Source organism: Aethalodelphis obliquidens, unplaced genomic scaffold (genome assembly GCF_003676395.1).
Source record: "Aethalodelphis obliquidens isolate GAN/ISIS:26980383/991018 unplaced genomic scaffold, ASM367639v1 scaffold4, whole genome shotgun sequence".
NCBI lineage: Eukaryota > Metazoa > Chordata > Mammalia > Artiodactyla > Delphinidae > Aethalodelphis > Aethalodelphis obliquidens.
The window spans coordinates 52,474,042-52,494,722 of record NW_020837948.1 but is presented as its reverse complement, the minus strand read 5'-3'; the positions used below and the strand labels follow the sequence as shown (position 1 = coordinate 52,494,722).

At 37.2% G+C, this 20,681-nt stretch overlaps 1 protein-coding gene across 5 annotated transcripts in view; it reads left to right on the top strand.

Annotated features, from left to right (window-relative positions):
- The window catches only part of ATG10 (autophagy related 10), a 222,796-nt gene that overhangs the window by 44,537 nt on the left and 157,578 nt on the right, over positions 1 to 20,681 (top strand). For 4 of the 5 annotated variants that reach the window (XM_027100701.1, XM_027100699.1, XM_027100700.1 and 1 more), the window contains exon 3: positions 13,249 to 13,356. The exons of the other annotated variant lie outside the window; for it this stretch is intronic. In XM_027100701.1, the coding sequence (XP_026956502.1) occupies positions 13,249 to 13,356 (108 nt within the window). The remainder of the gene's footprint in view (positions 1 to 13,248; positions 13,357 to 20,681) is intronic. 5 annotated transcript variants of the gene reach the window in all.

Genomic DNA, 20,681 nt, shown 5'->3' with positions numbered 1-20,681 from the left:
GCAAGCTGCCTGAGGGCAAGAACTTCTGTCTGTTTGGTTCACTGCTGTATTCCTAGGGCCTAGCACACCATGTTATATGAACTAAGTGCTAATATTTGTTGAATGAATAAATGAGTGAAAGAGAAAGGCAAAATTTCTCTCCTGACTGGAGCAATTTATATTCTTAAATAGTATATGAGTATGCCCATTTTCTCATACTCTCTAGACTATGAGATATTACTGATTTTTAAAAATTTTCATTCTAAAAGATGAAAAATGATATATTGTTTCAATTTGCATTTTCCTCATTACATTGGTGTTGAGCATATTTTTATATGCTTATTGGTCACTGGTATTTCTTCTAGGAATTTCTTGTTTATGCCCTTTGTCTCTTTTACTGTAGTTGTTTATCTTTGTAATAGTGAATTGTAGAAGTAACTTATATATTACGACTATCAATCCTTCATTTCCTATATGTATTGCAAATATTTTTTCCCAGACTGTCACTTCTCTTTTGACTTTGTTAATAGTATCATTTGTCAAACAGGAGTTTTTTAATATTTAATAAATCTGCCAGTCTTTTGCTTTATGGCTTCTGGGTTGGTGTTTTGCTCAGGAACTCTTTCCTAACTTCAAATTAAGAAAATATTCTCTTATATTTTCCTCTAGACCTTTATTAGTTTATTTTTTATGTTTAGGGCTTTAATCCATCTGGAATTTATTTTAGAGATTGTGAGATGTGGTAATGTAGTTTGTTTATTTTATTTAATGGTGAACTGCTTGACTTCATTTCGTTATTGACTCATCCATTCTTCCATCTGTGATCCAAATTCTCTTTTTATCATATATTAAATTCCAACATGTAAATGTGTCTATTTCTAGACTCCATACTCTAATCCCTGATCTATTTTTCTTTTCTGTCATAATAACATAGATTTTAATTATTACTAGTGCTCTTTAGTTGGTTTTGATATCTAATAATCCTATCATTCATTGTTTTTTAAAAATTAATTACCCCATGCATTTTCTTTTAAAAGTAATTTTAGAATCATTTTACAAGTTTCATAAAAAGCTTGTTGGGATTATTTTCATGTCCTACAGTACAGTTATAGAGTTTCCTTGACATAATGATAGGTATTTTCCTGGATATTTGACAATTTGTGTTCGTACCAGGAATAGTGTATTTTATCTTTATGATTTTAACTGATTATTGCTACAGTTGTAAAGTTACTGATTTTTATATATTGATCGTTTTCCTGGCCACTCTCTGAAACTCTCTTATTTTATTGCTTTTTCTGTTGATTCTCTTAGATTATTTAAACAAACAATGAAATCATTTGCCATTTTAATCTTTTTCTTTGAGAACTTTCTTCAGGCAGTGAGCTGGGACATTTGTAGAGCTTACCTTGTTTATTTCCTTTTCCTCAGAGATCACTGTCCTACACTGCCTGTGTCCAACATCTTCAAACCCCAATTTCATATATTTTTTGTTTGGTTTTCTAGTTGTTTAAGATGGGAGAGTAGATCTAGTCTCTGTTATTCTATCATGGCTAGAAGACCAAAGAAACACTTAGACGAATGCAAAAATTCTTGAAGGATACCAGTCTATCGCCTTATTATATGAAATGTAAATTTAATGAATACTGGTTTTAAGCTAAGATTCTGTTAGATACATGACCATCAATTCAGCTGGTCTGTTTCTAAACCTATGGTTGGGAACACAGCATGGCGAGAACATGATTAATTCATGGAAATGAGGAAAGACTCTCTAAGATTTGTAGCGTAAGTGTGGGGTGAGGTGGTGAGCTTCTCCTCCTTCTTGTGTCCACCTGGCTTTCACACAACTCCTGCCTTGATGCAGAGGCAACCTGCTAATGTCAAGCTATGGGAAGCAGGAGTTCTGATGGAAGATACAGAAAGAGAGGGAATCAGTATAAGAGCTTTAAACACGCACAGGCTTGGAATGGAAATGACTATGAGGGCAGAGATTGTGACTAATTCTGGAAAATATGTCAGGAAACTTTTGTTACATCAATAAAAAAGGCTGAGTGGACAACATCCTCCCTCTCTCCTTCCTCCTCTTCACTCTTCTTTGCCAGCAGTTTGAGTCTGCCACGTTTCTGGTTTTGATCCAAGTAGCGGATATTGAATGCTCTTTTTGGCACGTAGGATGACTCCAGTAAAGTCTTCAATCTCACATTATCCAGGTCCCATGCATAAAAACAGTGAGTGTACTACTGTGCAGCCTTCTGTAAAAGCTGTCAGTACTTTCATCCCCGTTATTGGTCAAAGCCCTTTTGTTTTCCCGCAACAGCCGTGAGAATCTGGCCTAGTATCTTCAGGTTGAAACAGCTTCTGAAACACTGGCCTCCCTCAGCTGTTCTGGGCAACTACCCCTGTGTTAGGTGCAGGAGCTGTGGGACTGCCTTTCTCCCACCTCTTCCTGCCTCTTCACCTGTACTGGGCTGAATAGTGTCCCCCCAAATTCATGTCCACCCAGAACCTGTGAATGTGACTTTATTTGAAAATAGGGTCTTTGCAGATGTAATCAAGTTAAGACGAGGCCATACTGGATTAGCGTGTGTCCTCAATGCAATCTGACCGATGTCCTTCTAAGAAGAGGGAAATCTGGACACAGAGATACAGACACACAGGAAAGAAGGCATATGAATACAGAGGCAGAAATGGGAATGATGTGTCTATAAGTAGGCAACAACCAGTACCTAGCAGGAGACAAGGAAAGATTCTCCCTTAGAGCCTGAAGAGAGAGCATGGCCCTGTTGATACCTTGATTTCAGACTTCTAGCTTCCAGATCTAGACCTGTGAGAGTAATCTTTTTTGTTTTAAGCCAGCCATTTTGCGGTATTTTGTATGCACCCATGCCAGGAAGGCCTTTGTCACCTTCCTTTCCTTCTTCCCACCCACACAGCAGGATCCTTTTCTCAGTAAAACTGCTTAAGATCAGGCATCCTTCATTTCATGAAAAAATAGGAAACTTAATAAATTATTTGTATGGCTTTGCAAGGACAGTGCTTTGAAATGAAAGTGACAGTTTGCTACCCTGATAATTTGCTACTGTCTATAGAATTTCTTTCAATTTATTTTATTAAGTACAAAATTACTTTAATACTCTTAATTTCCTTGAATAATTCCCTTATAACAGGTAATTTTATAAAAATATTATTTATTAGAGGAATAAGATTTGGAGTAACTTTAAATTTAGAAATCAAGATGGAGAAGCTAGAACTTGGGTCATCTTTGTTTTCTTATTTTATCTATGATATTAGAAAAGCAGTGATAAACCTTTGAGAACATTTCATCTAGAGCAAACAAAATATGGTAAAATCTCTACAAACTTAAATTGAAAGTAGAAACAAAGAGAGAAAAAAATTTTTTTCTATAGCAGGCCCCCATCTCCTCTCCAATCAGTTATAGCATTTGTTGGCCAATCCTTGGGCACAAATAAGTAGGAATGCTCTTGGAAGCAGAACCAAATTGTTCAATATAATAAAAAGTATGAGGGTACACATGGAGGTCCCACATTTTTGAACTGAAAGTTGAAAAATCAAAATGGGCAGTTTGGAAAACCTGAAAAAAAATTATTAAAATGTGAAAGAGGGAAAAGAGAATGAAATTCCACAAAAATGCTTAATAGTGAAACAACATTGTAGAGATATCTGTTGAAAGTGTTAATAAAGAAAATGGAACCAATGTGATCTAAACTAACTTTTGATGCTTTGGCTCCAAGAAAGAGAGGGATTTAGCATTATTTAAACTATAACCACTTTTTAAAAATTTGCATGAAATAAGCAGGCTGTGCAAGTACACATCAACAGGTATGCGTGTGTGCTCATCCCCGCCCCCTCTCCCCAATAAGGTCATCAAATTGGTCCAGTAACCTCCTTTTCTGGGCTAACAAGTGGCTGATTTTCTTCTGCTCTTCATTCCCTGGGGTCACTGCACTTGCTGTGCTTTTTTTTTTTCTAATTTTTGAATTTTATTTTATTTATTTTTTTATACAGCAGGTGCTTGCTGTGCTTTGACCTGTCTTTGGGGAAGGGGAGAGCAGTGCGTTCTACTGCTCATCTAGGAAGTCAGAAGGGGTTAGAGGTAAAAAGCAGAGGGACTTGGTAGGGTAGGTCTAAGAGTCCTGTCAGGGAAAGGGAGTTGGACTATTGTAGGAAAACTAACTAAAATGAGCACAGTGCTGGGGTTTTCAATATGTCTTTATTGAATGGAATTGAAAATTGAAGGCCCTAAGTGGTATAAAACAATGTCCACTTGAGAAGCAAAGTGAAGGTATACCATAATTAGGTAGTGACCTAGGAAAGAAGTATTGGCCTTATTTTGGTTTAGCAACTAGAGGGTAAGTTTAAAAAGGAGAGAAAATAAAAGTTAATATTGTATGCAAGAACATTTTATGGTTCTTAGAGTATTATTGATTGCAGAGAGTGGAAGGAAAGCACAGTATTACATTTTTCTTTCATGGATTGGATTTTTATATTTAATTAAATCACTTTTACAAGGTAAAACAATACATGATCATTGTAAAAATTCTAATAATATATAGATATATAAAATACAGATGAAAATATTTCCTTCCCTCTCCTCTGACTCAATTTTGTAGTTTATTTTCTATGCACATGTAAATATATGTACATTTATAACATATTTACGAAAGTGGGATCATTGTTTTGTAACTTACTTTTTCCACCTAACAGTACATAATGGACATCTTTCTTTGTGAGCATATATAGAACTATCTCATTATTACTGATAGCTACATAGTATTCCATCATATTGATGATTTAAATTTGTTTAAAGGAACCCCTATTGGTGACGAATAACTCAGTTATGCTCACAGTGATCCCTGTAACCTTTAACAATATATCAATACTTTTAATTCCTGATTTTTCATTTTTGGATAGTAACTATTGATTCCTGCTGTGATAGATGAGGAATTTAGAGTACTTATACTATATCCCACATTCCTTTCTGTTCCTCCTTCTGATTTTTATTTGTTTTGTTTTGTTTTTTGTTTTGCGGTACGCGGGCCTTTCACTGTTGTGGCCTCTCCCGTTGCGGAGCACAGGCTCCGGACGCGCAGGCTCAGCGGCCATGGCTCACGGGCCCAGCCGCTCCGCGGCATGTGGGATCTTCCCGGACCGGGGCACGAACCCGTGTCCCCTGCATCGGCAGGCGGACTCTCAACCACCGCGCCACCAGAGAAGCCCTGATTTTTAAATTAATTATATTACTATTTTTACATCATCAAGATTTATAATATTTAGATTCTGTTCAGTAACTATAATTAGTCCTCTGTGCTTTGTTTATAGGTTGATTAGAACTTTAAACCTAATAAGAGTCTGTAATGAGTATGCTAATGTAAACAAGAGTAACTGCTGAACTAAGTATTGTAAGAGAAGGCCGTATAACCCTCTGACACATGGCTGCCTTAGAGAGAATATTTCAAGTTAAAATCCCACAGATTCTCTTTTAGTTTCATACCATGACCATGCTAAGAAAAAGCTCTTTTAAACTGGGCAGAGCCAGAGAACCTCCAATTAAGGACCAATGGTCACCATGTTTTGTGGTTTAATTCCCAGGTAGTGAACCAATGTGTTCAGTAGTCATTCACACCTTAGGTCACACAGATAAAGGCAATAATCATAACGGGTTATGTTGTGCAAATGGTGAAGCAAAGGGGTATGGGCCTCTGTTGGATGCGACCACACATCCAGAAGAAGATTTAATTCTTTCCCAGAAGGACAGCTGCTGCTCCCTCAGCTGGAATTTATTATTATCTGAGGTGTATCTCCAACCCTCTCCCCCAGAAAGTATGGAGAAGGTATTGGTGGACTATTCAATAAATGGCTGTGTCATGTTTAATAAACTCCAAAATACTACAAGACCAAGGAGAAGACCAAGGTCTTTTTCAAAGGTGAAATATGTTATATACCTACTTTTACTTTTGGGTTTTTGGTTTCTTGAGTTTTTGCTCTTTTGAATTTTTGCCTGAGTCAAAGGCTGGCAGTTACCCATGAATCACTTTGACTGGATCTGGTCACTCTTGATACTGACTCAGAGGCATCAGAGTCAGCCATGGTCAACATCCACAAACATATTGGGAAGGTGTAGCAGTATCGGTTAGTGAGATTGGGTGGGGGTTGGGGCACGAGGAGACGTTTTAATATATTCAAAATTGTGTTCTGGAGGATCTCTAAATCCTTAACAGTTACCTTCATACACCATCTAACTTTCAGGCTTTAAAAAAATGAACAGATATTAGTTTAGTGTCTGACTTACCCAGTGGAAGCTTTGCTTTTCAGCAGCAGTTTTTCTTTTTTTTTTTTGACCCCAAGATTAATTAGCTCTGGGCAGTTACTGGTAGTATTGGTTTGATCTCTTACAGAGGAAAGAATAACCACTTGAGATCTGTGGCTTAGGTTTGGCCTGTTCCTCAGGGTTCCATTGGCCTTGAAGGTCCTGTTGTTTGTTCAGTGCCAGCAGTGACGTAGAAACTTCCTCTTGTCTTAATTCCTCCCCAGTGGCCTTGACAAGCCCTTCCTGCAGCTGATCATTATGGGCAGTTAACTTGAGTTTACATCCTATATGCAATCCTTTATTCCAAAGCAGGGCTGAGGCTCTTAGATAACCACCTAATTTTTTAGACAGCAGTGTTTTTCTAGAGTAGATTGTTAAAAGCTTATTAAAATTCAGCTACAAGAGCCCCATAGTTATTTGGGTAGCTCGATTCCAGCAGGCATAACATAACTGTCTGAGTGGCATAGCTTTTGACAGCTTGTAGGAAAGCAGACCTAAACATGTTCTGTTAGGAAATCCTTAGTATGCAGTCAGTACTACACTAGAAAACTTGGTTGTCTCTCTAGGGTTCTATAAGGCCTCCAGAACATTTTCTCCTGAAAAGTTCACGTTGGAATCCATTGCAGCATTGCGCTGGCCTGGAGGCATATGTTCAAAAGGCAATCAATGAAGTATTTGTTTAACATGAAGTGTTTTTTGTATATAGGCACAAAAGGGTTTGTACACTAAAAAAGTAAGTTTCCTTCCTAACCTTCCCACCCTCCTTACCCAAACCTCAGAGGTCATTACTCATACCAATGTCTTGGGTGTCCTTTCAGATATCTTCAATGTATACAAGCATATGCGTTTATATTTAAACAAATGGTAGGATAATATACATATATACATGCTGTTCTGCATATTTTTAACTTAATGATCTATTTTGGTTATTATTCCATATGAATACTTATAGTCACTTTTTTATGACTGCATAGCATTCTATTATTTGGATATACTATAATTTATTTAACCAATCCTCACCTATGGGCATTTAGGTTATTTCCAATACTGTGCTATTAAAACAATACTTTAATACATATCATTGCATGAATTTTACTTTCTACATATGCAATTGTATCTGTACGATAAATTCCTGGAAGTAGCATTTCTGGATGGAAGGTATGTGCATTTTAAGTTTAGATAGTTATTGTCAACTTGCTCTACAGGGAGGTTATACTAATTTAAACTACCCTGCCCTTGGCAATGTATGAGAGCGCCTGCCTGTTTTATCCACATCTTTGTCTACAGAGTGTATTTCACTTTGGCTTTCTGATCTTTGCCAATCTGATAGGTAAAAAATGGTATCACATAGTTTTAATTTGCATTTTTCTTATGGGTAACATTGAACATATTTTTAAATGATTAAAATCCATGTATACTTCCTGTTTAGTGAACTGTCTATTTATATCATTTGCTTATTTTTCTATTGGGCTGTTCCTCTTATTGGTTTGTGAGAACTATTAATATGCTGAGGAAATTAAAGCTATTTATATATTGAAAAAATTAGTCCTTTTCTATGATTTGAGCTACAGATCTTTTTTTCACATTGTAATATTTGCCTTTTGAGTTTATGGTGTTTAGAATTTTTTCCATGCAGTAGAATTTATCATTATTTTACATGACTTCAAGATTTTTATTTACTTTTTAAATATCCTTTAAAAACTTTTAGGGAATTCCTTGATAGTCCAGTGGTTAAGACTGTGCTTCCACTGCAGGGGGCACGGGTTTGATCCCTGGTCGGGGAAATAAGATGCTGCAAGCCTCACAGCCAAAAATAAAAAATAAAAAAATAAAAATAAATAGATAGGGCTTCCCTGGTGGCGCAGTGGTTGAGAGTCCGCCTGCCGATGCAGGGGACGCGGGTTCGTGCCCCGGTCCGGGAAGATCCCACATGCCGCGGAGCGGCTGTGCCCATGAGCCATGGCCGCTGAGCCTGCGCGTCCGGAGTCTGTGCTCCGCAACGGGAGAGGCCACAGCAGTAAGAGGCCCGCGTACCACAAAATAAATAAATAAATAGATAGATAGATAGATAAAGGAGTTTATAATCTTCCAGTGTTTTCATTGTGAACACATTTATGGTATTGTTTTCCTCATTTAAATCTTTATTCCTTGTTTTGGCATAAGGTGAAGGGCATTCCATCTAGATGACCTGAGGAGTTTTGACTGTGAGGATGTGTTCTCTTTTTATTAGTGGTGTCTGGGTTACATACAGCACCTGCATTTCCTATTAGTTTCTCTTCTACAGTGACATTGTGGAGCAACCTGCTTCGTGGCAGTGGGCAGCAGGGAGTCCTGATGGCAGAAGTGTAGTTGGACATGGGAAGGTTTTAAGTTATGAGATTACTGGCTGTTACAGATGACCAGGTCAAGGCTGGGCAAGTTGCCAGAGAGTAGGGTTTGAGGTGGTAGTGAAGACCATATAAAAAGCAGTCTCAGCACAGTCGAAGCTCCAAGATGAGCATCCACAGAGGCAAGTTTAGTATGTGGAGTGCTCCGAGTGAGCCCTGGAATTCCTGAAAGTTGGGAGCTGTTTGTGGCCTTTTATGCAGAGGCAGCTGCAGAGTCTGTGGTTGGCTCTGTTCTCAGAGTTCAGAAGGGGACTCCAGTGAATTTAGTGCAGTGGTTCTCTACCCTGGCTTTTCATTAGAGGCTACTGGGAAGATTCTTACTTCACCAGTCTGAGGGTGGACCCCAGCAACAGCATTTTGAAAACTCCTCAGATGATTCAGATGTGCAGCTAGGGCTGAGAACCACTGTTTAATGCAGTCAGTTTGCTGTCCCGCAGGGATTGCAGTGCTCCCTGCCTCAGTGCTTCCAAATGTGCACACAAATCACCTGGGATCCTGTTAAATACAGATTCCAATTCAGAAGGTCTGAAGTGGGACTTGGGATTCTGCATGTCTAACAAGCTCCCAGGTGACCCTGAGGCTGCTGGTCCCCAGACCGCACTTTGAGTGGCTTGAGCTTGTTATTCCATGTGCAGAGCCTGGCGTATACCAGTCCGCGAGCATAAGTAAAGATCTTTCTACCATGATCCTGCTCTCTGGCAGAACTTGCTTAGTGTAGTAGAAAGAACACAGGCCAAGAGGCTTGCCTTCTACTTCTAGCTCTGCCCCTAATTAGCTGTAAGACAGCTTAAAAGTGCTTCAGTCCTTCACCTTCTTATCGCTAAAGCAGGAGGGTTGAACTGGGTAAGCTGTAAGGTTCCTTTTGTTCCACCTCCTCCCATGCAGGTCCGGGGTGTTTTCAGACTCTGTGGGGATGAGGTTTTTATGTGGAGGACAGTCTAGATTCTAGAGTAAGGACCCTGGCTTCCCTTTGCAGCCTTTCTTTCTCTAGGGATGGGGACTAGGCCCTGATCTTAGGATCAACTGGAGGAAGTAAAACTAATCAATGTTAAAAAATTAAAGGAGGTTAATGTTAAATTGTAAGTAGAAAAAGAATGCAGGGAAGCTAGAGCAGAATGTCCACTGGAATTTTCAGGGGGAGGTTTGAGTTCAACTTTGTTTACTGGCCTTGATTTACTGTAGTGCCGGTTCAGAGGGCAGTTTTCATACCTTTATGTTTGTTGTCTCTAAAAAAGCATCCTTCAACAGCGAAGAATAAAACTTTTTCTGCCTTAAATTAAAATGATGTGGGAGAAAGGCCTACTTATGTGGAAGTAAATGTTTGAAATGCTATAAAACTCTCCTTTTTCTATATTTAATTTTTCAAGGCTAATCTTGACTATTAAGAGATTGATACTGAAAAGAAAATCACCATGACCAAATATAGGCTGAGTCAAAAACTCTTTTGCACCTCCCTATAGACACTAATAAATAGTATCAGAAATTGCCTAAAACAGAGATTTAAATGGCTTAAATTATAAATAATACTGAAAATAATGTCTCTATCTTAAAAGATACCAGATAATTTATTTAGATTTTATAACATAGGTATACAGGAATTTCTGACTCACCTCTTTGATGTCAAAGGAGGTGTATTTTGCATTGTAATTAGTTTTACTAAATTGTAGCTTCCCTTAGGAAGAGGTTGTATGACCAGCACTCAGGTATAGAAAATATGAAATAGAACATTTATCCTCATTTGATGAATTATACTCAGTACACACAGTTTAGCTCTGACTTTTCTCTGAATATCCTATGATTTTTTTTTCTCTGTTGCTAGATTATTTTTATTTTTTTAAATTTTTTTTTGGAAAAGAAGTGAAACCATCTTTTTTTTTTTTTTTTTTTTTTTTTGCGGTACGCGGGCCTCTCACTGTTGTGGCCTCTCCCGTTGCGGAGCACAGGCTGCGGACACGCAGGCTCAGCGGCCATGGCTCACGGGCCCAGCCGCTCCGCGGTATGTGGGATCTTCCCGGACTGGGGCACGAACCCACGTCCCCTGCATCGGCAGGCGGACTCTCAACTGCGCCACCAGGGAAGCCCTGAAAACATCTTTATTAATGGATGATACAAATATTATAATTATAAAATCAAAAATAGTCTATAAACAAACTTAGCAAAGTTGCTGGCTACAAAGTCGCTAGATTATTTTTAAATTGCAGACTGTGAGTACTTTTTCTCAGAAACACATACTATTATGGTTTTATTGTATTTGGTAAATCTTTTATATAATCAGGTATTGATTATCATAATGAGAGTGATAATATAATACAGTAGAAAGTCTCATTTTAAACTACTAAATGCAATATAGGTCACTTTATAAAAAGATTATTTTGGTTACAAGTGACAGAAAATCCAACTTAAGTTGGGTGAAGCAAAGAAGGGACTTTTGGGGTCCATGTAATTGAAAAATTTGAGGGTAGAGCTAGCTTCAGGTATGATTGGTATAAATAGTGTAATCAGGATCTGGTCTCTGCATATTATGGCCTTGCTTTCCTCTACATTGGCTTTATTCTCAGACTCCATTTAATCACATGATGGCTGCCAACACTGCCAGGGTTTTATCTTTCTGGTTCAAATCTAGTAGAAACGAGAATAGCTTTCACTAGAATTTAAAACAATAATTCCATCTACAAAATGTAGAACTTTAGTGAAATAATAAAAGATGATAGTATTCGATGCCTAATAGCTTACTTTACAGGCAGGAAGGATATTCAAAATATTTAACAACCTATGGTAGTGGCATCAACCAGTCTGAATGAGTTGGCTGCAGTCAATCAGAACTAGTGTTGATCATGACCAGACAGCAGGGCGGCCCCTGTGTGAGTCCTGGCGGGATGACAGCCTAACTAACTGGGAGGTATTAAAAAGGTGCCACCAGATTTCTCAGAAAATATAGTTTCTGTATTAGTTTCCTAGGGCTGCCATAACAATGTACCACAAACTGCGTGGCTTAAAACACAGAAGTTTATTCTCTCACAATTCTGGAAGTTGGAAGTTGGAAATCAGGGTGTCAGCAGGGCCATGCTCCCTCCAAAGTCTCTAGAGAAGAATCTTCCTGTGCCTTTTCTAGCTTCTGGGTAGTTGATGGCAATCCTTGGCATTCTTTGGCTTGTAGTAGCCAAATGTCCCTCTTCTTATAACTACACTAGTCATATTGGATTTAGGGTCTAGTCTATTCCAGTATGATCTCATATTAACTTGATTACATCTGCACAGACCCTATTTCCAAATAAGGTCACCAACAAAGTTCCCGGTGGACATGAAATTTGGGAGGATACAATTCAACCCAGGATAGTTACCTAATATCAAATGCTCTTACATAGTTGTCATGACACAAATTTTTAAAAATACTCAATATTAAATAGCTCACAAACACTCTAAAATTGTCTTATTTTATAGTTAAAAACTAGGTATTTTAATCTTAGTAAAAGTATTTAAGTAAATTATGAATTTTTTAGTTTGGATGCTATTTTGTATTTTTTTTTTTTTTTTACTACGTCAAATTAAGTAACCATGTTTTTCTTAATTATAATTATTTTAATTCTGTTAAAATATGAATGTTAGTGTGACATTTTGGTGGAGAATTAATAATATTCATTGATATGTGAGTATGTTTGTGCATGACAAGTTATTACATTTTTACACAACTTCATTAAGTTCAAACAAGTTTTGCCTTAAAAAAAATGAAACTTACCACAATTAGATGAACATCATCCATTAGTGTATTTAACAGCAAGTATAAAAAACAGAAGAGAAATGCAACTGGTGAAGGGCTTCGAAATCATATCTTACAACAAACATTTGAAAATGGTGGTAATTGTCTTCAACTCTTTGAATAATGGCTCTGTGGAAAAGAGTTTAGACTCTAGAGGGCAGAACTAGAACCAGTGAATTAAGGTTAAAGGGAAATATTTTAGTGCAATGTAGAACTAAACTTTCTCAATGAACAATGTGTCATATGCCAAAATGGAGGTGGTAGTCATGTAAGGGAGTGAAGTGCAGGCTCCTGGAAGTGCTTAGGAAGGTGCTGAATGATTACCTCTCTGGGACCTTTTAATAGAGATCTTCCCTTGAACAAGAAATTGAAATAGAGGGTCCCTTCTAGCTTCAAGATGCATGTCCTCCTAAAATTTCTATTTCTGTATATGCCATGAACATCAGTATTAATTATGTGACAAGATATTTCTATAAGTTTAGATATTTTTAAACAGCTGCCAACCCATTGTGTTCTATGAATTCTATGCTTTGAAATGCTTGGGGAATAAAAGGGATTTAATCTAAGAGAAGAGGAAACATCATTAATAGGTATGAAAAGTAGGGGATTAAATTTTCTATTTATTGATTACCTACTATGTACAGGGGTATTGGATAAATTTCTTTATCCGTATTATCTCATTTAATATACTTAGTTTTTCATTGCTCGGTTTGGAACTTACGAGATGCTGTAGATCTTAGAATGATGAGTTCTTACAATAATTGGCATTTTCTTATGTATTGTTTGGTGATGGAACACAGGACTGTTCTGATGGCTACATGTGCAAAACACAGTTTCAAATTAAAAATGGGACTGCAGTGTCACATCGAGGAACATCTGCCCGTGTACAAACATGTCTTCCCATGGAGGTGAGTGATTTAACATGTCATGTTTTCCTTTTCAGTCTTTGTAAAGTATAAAGTAAAAATTTAAATCTGATAAATAATATATTTTAAAAATTAACTGCCATCAGATCCTGGACCTGCTGTAGGGGGAGAAGTGAACATCATTTGTAGGAGGTTATTTTCGATAATATTGAGAGCAGGAACTGTGGTAAAGTTAAGATTCACTCCGGGTCTATACAGATTGTAGTAAGCCTTCACCCTTTTGGTTTCTCTTGCATCTAAAGACCACAGATGCCTTCTGTTGCCTGTTGATTTTTTCCCAGTAAAATCCCACCAGGATAATACAGACCTATACCTCAGCTGCTTAATACATGGATGGAGACCTCTTTACCTAGTCTGCCTTTAATTTTTCTCCTATGTCCTTTAAAATATGCTGGATCCGGGTCTCATTCCTTAGGCAACTTTAACCTTGACTTGAAAATCTTGCTAAATTAAAATTTAATAAGGTGCTAATAACGGCTTAATGGTTTTCTGGGATATTTTCAATGTTCTTTTTATCAAAATGCAAATAGCCTTATTGTACTTTATATTGTTAATAAAATTTTTTATATATCTATTGTAAAAATAAACAGTAGACAAATATATTAAAAGAGTAAAAAAACTCCCATATGTCCTTCAACTGGAGGTAACCACTATTAATATTTTAGTAAGTATCCTTATACATATTTCTGTCATACACACACATACATACTTGTGTTCTGCAATGAACAAGCATAGCATGGATATCTTTTCATGTCAGTAGATGTAGATATCCATAGTTCTTTTTTAATATCTCCATTGCATTCCATCCTATGGATGCACCATAATTACGTGGAACCCATATTGAAGTAAAATACTTGAATTTTAAAATTGAGGGGCTTCCCTGGTGGCTCAGTGGTTGAGAGTCCGCCTGCCGATGCAGGGGACACGGGTTCGTGCCCCTGTCGGGGAGGATCCTACATGCTGCGGAGCGGCTGAGCCCGTGAGTCATGGCCGCTGAGCCTGTGCGTCCGGAGGCTGTGCTCTGCAACGGGAGAGGCCACAACAGTGAGAGGCCTGCATACCGCAAAAGAAAAAAAAAGAAAATTGAATCAGTGGGAATCTAATTGCTTTAACATAAAGAAAGAACTCTAATGCTTAGAATTCTGAGTATCCTGGTAAAATGGGAAAGGAGACTTTTTTGTGAAGTAAGAGTCCTTTCTTAGGACCTGTTAAATCAGTTCCCTTGGACAGTCCAGCACTAACCCCCTCTGACTGTGTATGATGCTGGCCTGGAAGTAACTCTCGCCTGTACAGTTTAGCTTGCAAGTTATTCCTGAGGGTAGGTAATAAGGTAAGTGCCCCCGAGTAGGTGTTCAAATCTTGATTACTGTTTCCTGGTTCAAGTAACCAACATCCTATCTGAAGCCAAGCATGTTGGGAAGCTTTTCAGTTCATTATATATTAGCTTTAAAAAATACACATGGAGATGATGATTTAAGAGATAAATTACTAGTTTTTGCCTAACAAGTTGTCAGACATTTGAAAAGCACTAAAAAGTGGTGTTGACAGTGTGAGGGAACTGACACTTTCTGGTTGATGTTTTAACTTTACAAAGTTTGAAGACGTGCACATACTATGAACAGTCTATTCCAATTCTAGGAATTTAGCTTCATAAAATATATTTTTTCAACATTTTTTATTTTCAACATTTCCCAACAAATTTCAAACACATATGAAAAAGTTGAAAGAATTTTGCAATGAACATCCATGTACTCATCACCTGGATTCTACCATTAACATTTTGCTGTGCTTGCTGTATTACATATCCATTCCTGATTCATGTATCAATACATCTTCTTTTTTGATGCAGCACTTTTACATCAAAGTAAATTGCAGACAAATACTTATAAAATAATCAGAAATGTACACAAAGTTTTACATGCAAGTATATTCATTTTACCGTTATTTATAATAGGAAAAATAGAAACTAAAATGTTCAACAGTGGTGGATTGGTTACTTACAGCACATCTCTGTGATGGAGTTTGTGATTCAGTAGGTTTGGACTGGGGCCTGAGAATTTGCAATTCTAAGTTCCCATGTTATGCTGATGCTGCTGGTACAGGGACCACCACACTTTGAGAAACCACTGCAGTACTTTATAATACAATTCTTAGCATATTTGAGATGGTGTACAGCTGAGATGGTTAGCTAATATGATGTATGGTAGAGTTGATATTGCAATAATCTTGATGAGATAAAAAATGTCTTAGGTTGAGCCTGATATGGAGATTCCTGTTAAAATGACTTATTAGGGATGTGTTCTTAGGAGAAAAAGAGTGCCAGAAGCAGGACAGAACAAGGGATAAAAGCTAAGGAAGATTATGGTCTCACTAGAGACTAACTTTAGTCTGATCTTCTTGAAGCTCCGGAGTACGGATACTCAGAATTAGTCCTACTTTGTGTCCTTGAGGCTGACCTTTTGTACTCTGTAAGTTATTGGTTTGTCAGTCAGTCACTGGCTGACGTAGAGATAGACATAGCTTCCCAAGCAAGATGGCTCCAGTATTACTGAGAAATTCTTCAGAGAAGGGGGCTGCTGTGTGTTATCAGCCAACAATTACACCGGCCTTAAGGGGACCTGGGTAGGGCACCAACAGCGTCTACTACCAAAGGGTAATCTGAAGCCAACAAAATGGCAGCTGTAGGGAAATTTATGTATAAGGTCTGCATTGACATGACGGAAATTTGTTTGAGAAAGAGCGAGTGATTTTAGTTGACCATAAGCTCAAGATAAGTGAAAAGAATGCCATGGATGCTAGAGAAAATAACTGGAACCTAAGCTACACTAATGAAAGCATTTATAAATGGATTCCAAATATTGTCTGGGGACCCCTGGAGGGTCCCTGAAAGAGGGGCCCCTGGAGGGACCCCTTTCAAGGGGTCCACAAGGTCAAAACTATTTAACAATATTAAAGTATTATTTACTTCCATTCTCCCCGAGTTTTCCAGAGGCTACCTATGTGTGATATTGCAACAGAATGAATGCAGAAATAGTTATAGGAATCCAGCTGTTTTTAATTGAGTCAGACATTAAAAATATTTGCAAAATGTAAAACAATACTGCTTTACTTACTCATTTATGTTATTTTGGAAAACATTTATTTTTCATAGAAATTTGCTGTTATATTACTATGTATTTTTAAAGTGAATTAACAAATTTTTTTAAAAATTCAATTTTAATTTCTAATATAGTAAATATCCATATATATAACTCTCAAACAAAAGTTCCTTGGAATCCTCAATGAATTTTAAAAGTATAAAGGAGTATTGAGACCAGAAAGTTTAAAAATCACTGATCTAAAGGAAATATTACATTATTACATGTGAAGAGCAACATTGATAGCTAGAATGCATAATGAATGAATCCATAAATAATAGCTGAAAATAAATCATAAGTAGGGTTTATCCATTCAAAGAAGCATGCCATGGGTGGGCTTGAAAATATATTATTATGAGGACTATTTGGGAGCTCTGAAGACCTAGGAAGGTTAGTTGTCTTAAGATATCTAGAAGGCTTTCCTGTGGAAGACAGAGTAGACTCATTTTGTTTCTGAGGATAGAATTAGTTTGTGTCTGGAAATTATTCTAGACAAGTCTCTCTACTGTTTAGAGTTGCCTATAGTGAAATTGGTCAACTTGCAAAGTTGTGAGTTCCCTTCCCTTTCATGGAGATGTTCAGCCACAGAGTAGATAACCCTTTCTCCATAACAGTAGTCACTGATGGAAATGTTCAGATGCTTAAAGCACCAGGCAGATGATGAATGAGTGAAGTGGGGTGATGGGAAGTGGTGGGAGCTGTGGAGAAGTGGAGAGGGAATGGCTCATACAAAGGGATAGTAGAAATGCAGCTCCAGGTGGGTTTAATTGAAAAACAAACAAACTGTGCAGGCCAAATAAACCATGTGTATGGGTTCAAATGGTCCTTAGGCCACCAGTTTATAACCTAGCCTCTAATATTATAGAAAGGAGTCCTGCATTGTGTAGAAGACTGAGCCAGGGGACCTCTGAATTCTCTTTAGAATTTAAAGCCTGATCCATATCTGTATATCACCTTTCCTATTTATTTGAAAGAATGCCTCTACTAATAGTTGCTTTAAAAAGATTTTTTAAAAAATTGGCCATGTATGAAGTGCAAAGTCAACTCACTTCTTTGTTCTAACCAGAACCGGCAGTCTTGACTGTAGAAGGGTAGCTGGATTCATGATTTTTATGCCTGTGAGTTTAAACCTTTAATAAACAGGATTTTAAAAATCAAAGTGAAATATAATGGAACATATAAGTGAAGTAATTTGTGAAAATCATAAACTATGTCTTTTTTGAATTTTTAAAATATAATTTAAAATGATACTTGAAAGAGTGAGATGATATTCAGAAATCTACTAAATATATTGGGGTAACTTAGTTCTGGTTTTGGGGAGCAGGAGTTCTTATAGGTTAATCATTAGATAAGACATTTATTGTTGAGAGTAGTTTATATGATTTGCTTGTGACATTTCTGAGTTTGTGAAATAACAAGACTGTGGCAATTTTTGAACAAGATCTTTTCTTTACCAGTGACCAAGAGAAATTCATTGCTTCAATTTAAAATCTTATAAATGTAAGTGAATATTTTCAACAGGAGCCAACATAATCAACACTGGTTCTTGAATATCTTATTATACGTAACACTAATTTCTTTTTTTTTTAATTTTTATTTATTTATTTATGGCTGTGTTGGGTCTTCGTTGCTGCACACGGGCTTTCTCTAGTTGTGGCGAGCAGGGACTACTCTGTTGTGGTGCACGGGCTTCTCACTGCAATGGCTTCTCTTTTTGCAGAGTACAGGCTCTAGGCACACGGGCTTCAGTAGTTGTGGCATGCAGGCTCAGTAGTTGTGGCTCGTGGGCTCTAGAGTGCAGGCTCAGTAGTTGTGGCACACAGGCTTCGTTGCTCCGCGGCATGTGGGATCTTCCCCGACCATGGCTCAAACCCGTGTCTCCTGCATTGGCAGGCGAATTCTTAATCACTGTGACACCAGGGAAGTCCATAACACTAATTTCTATAAGTGAATGTTGGTGCTAATACTTCACTTTATCAACTTAGGACTTTTTGGATTTAACTGAAGACTTTTCTTAGAGAAATTAAGATATCATTTAACACTAGTGAAAAACATGATTTAACATGTTAAATGCTTTAACAAATATGAGCTTATTGTGGAAAGTCTTATCAAAGCCTTATTTACATAAATAAAACAATAGTTTGAGAATGGAAGTGGGAGCAAAGGCTCTATATTCATGTTAGACAATTTTTTGAGGAAAATTAGTCATTAACCTTTAAAACTCATGTGAATATTATTGCAAAATAACTACTAAACTTTAAAAATATTTTGTGGGCTTGCCTGGTGGCACAGTGGTTGAGAACCCACCTGCCAATGCAGGGGACACGGTTTTGAGCCCTGTTCCGGAAAGATCCCACATGCCACGGAGCAGCTAAGCCCGTGTACCACAGCTACTGAGCCTGCGCTCTAGAGCCTGTGAGCCACAACTACTGAGCCCGTGTGCCTAGAGCCCGTGCTCCACAACAAGAGAAGCCACCGCAATGAGAAGCCTGTGTACCTCAATGAAGAGTAGCCCACACTCACCACAACTGGAGAAAAGCCCGCGTGTAGCAAAAAGACCCAACACAGCCAAAAATAAATAAATAAGTAAATTTACAAAATGTATTTTGTAAGGTTCTAAATTAACTCACTGGCCAATAAAGACTACAATGACTAGAATGAAGAAACAAGGTGTAAGTTTTTTTTTTATCATGTTTAACATTAAACTACTCTAAATAAAAGGAAACAATGAGATGAATATTCAACATGGATATTGATTGTTAATAATGAGTAGTAAAAATTATTAGTGAATGCTTAGAAGAGGGAAACGCCTGAAAGTCCTTCCTGTAGAGCTAGCTTTTGTCTGACATTGCTTTGCATTTTATTTTTATCTCTAACTTCTTCATTTATGAAATTCTGAATCAGTTTCATAGAATAGAGATGGCCCAGTTTTTGCCCTTTGATTCATTCAATTTAGATACCCATAAATATTTATTTTAGGTTGGTCAGTTATTTTTTTATATTATTGAAGTTTGGATTCTTCTGTCTGAAGTTCCATTTCTTCCTTTTGATGAGGTATCAGAGATGGGTATTGAGAATATTTTATTTATTCATTTACTATCTTCATTACTTTAAAGCCTGAGGTTACACCTTCAGATTAAATTTTTTAAAACTATGAAAATGATAGATTCATAAAAATAGTAATAGTATGCTACTGGAAAAAGGGATTTTTGTCCTAGGGCCTTGTAGTCCACTAACTGGGACTTGCCTTAGTCCAGGGCAGGTAGAATATTATAGGGAGCCCTGAACAAAAAACAACCTATCATAAATTCCCTGAAGCGTAAAGCTGAGAATCAGTAACAGGAGATGATCTCAATTGCCAAAAGAACATATTCAGAGATTGATGATCTTCTGATGTAACCAGGTCTTCAAATATACACATTTGCCCTAAGGATGTTGTTAAGTGGCTTCTAGGATGAGTAATATTTTGTATGTCTGAAATAGACTCATATGTCAGAATATTGTGGGGTTTTTTTTAAATATATAATGGATAAATGACAAGCTACTGTTCTCAGTGTTAACAATTTCTCTGTAAAGCAACTGCTATTTTTAGACTGGCGTATAGACATGTTGATAAATGTAAATGATGAGTAATAAGCATGATTACCACTAGTATTTGAAAATGTAATTATTAAAGTAATGCTAACATACTAGAAAGTCTGTTATATTTAATGTGTGTAGATGCAAATAAAAGTACCTGTAATAGTCAGTCAGTATTTATTTATTGATTTAATGAATCTAATGCTGATAGATAAGTGGATTTTTAAAGTAAATAACTATTAATACAGCAGACCCCAATCCCACAATACCATTTTTGTGTTTTTCTTGAGGTATTATGAAAATGTTCAAAGGCAAAGTAAATTTTAATTTTGTCTAATTTAGAGTGTAAATATATGCCACAGAGTAAAACGCATGCTCCGCAGCATGTGGGATTTTAGTTCCCTGATCAGGGGTCCCCTGCATTGCAAGACAGATTCTCAACCACTGGACCACCAGGGAAGTCCTGGAAGCATGGAATCTTAACCACTGGACTGCCAGGGAAGTCCTCCTTAGTTAAGTTGAAAAGGTTAATTTAAAAAATATTTTCTGGGGCTTCCCTGGTGGCTCAGTGGTTGAGAGTCCGCCTGCCAA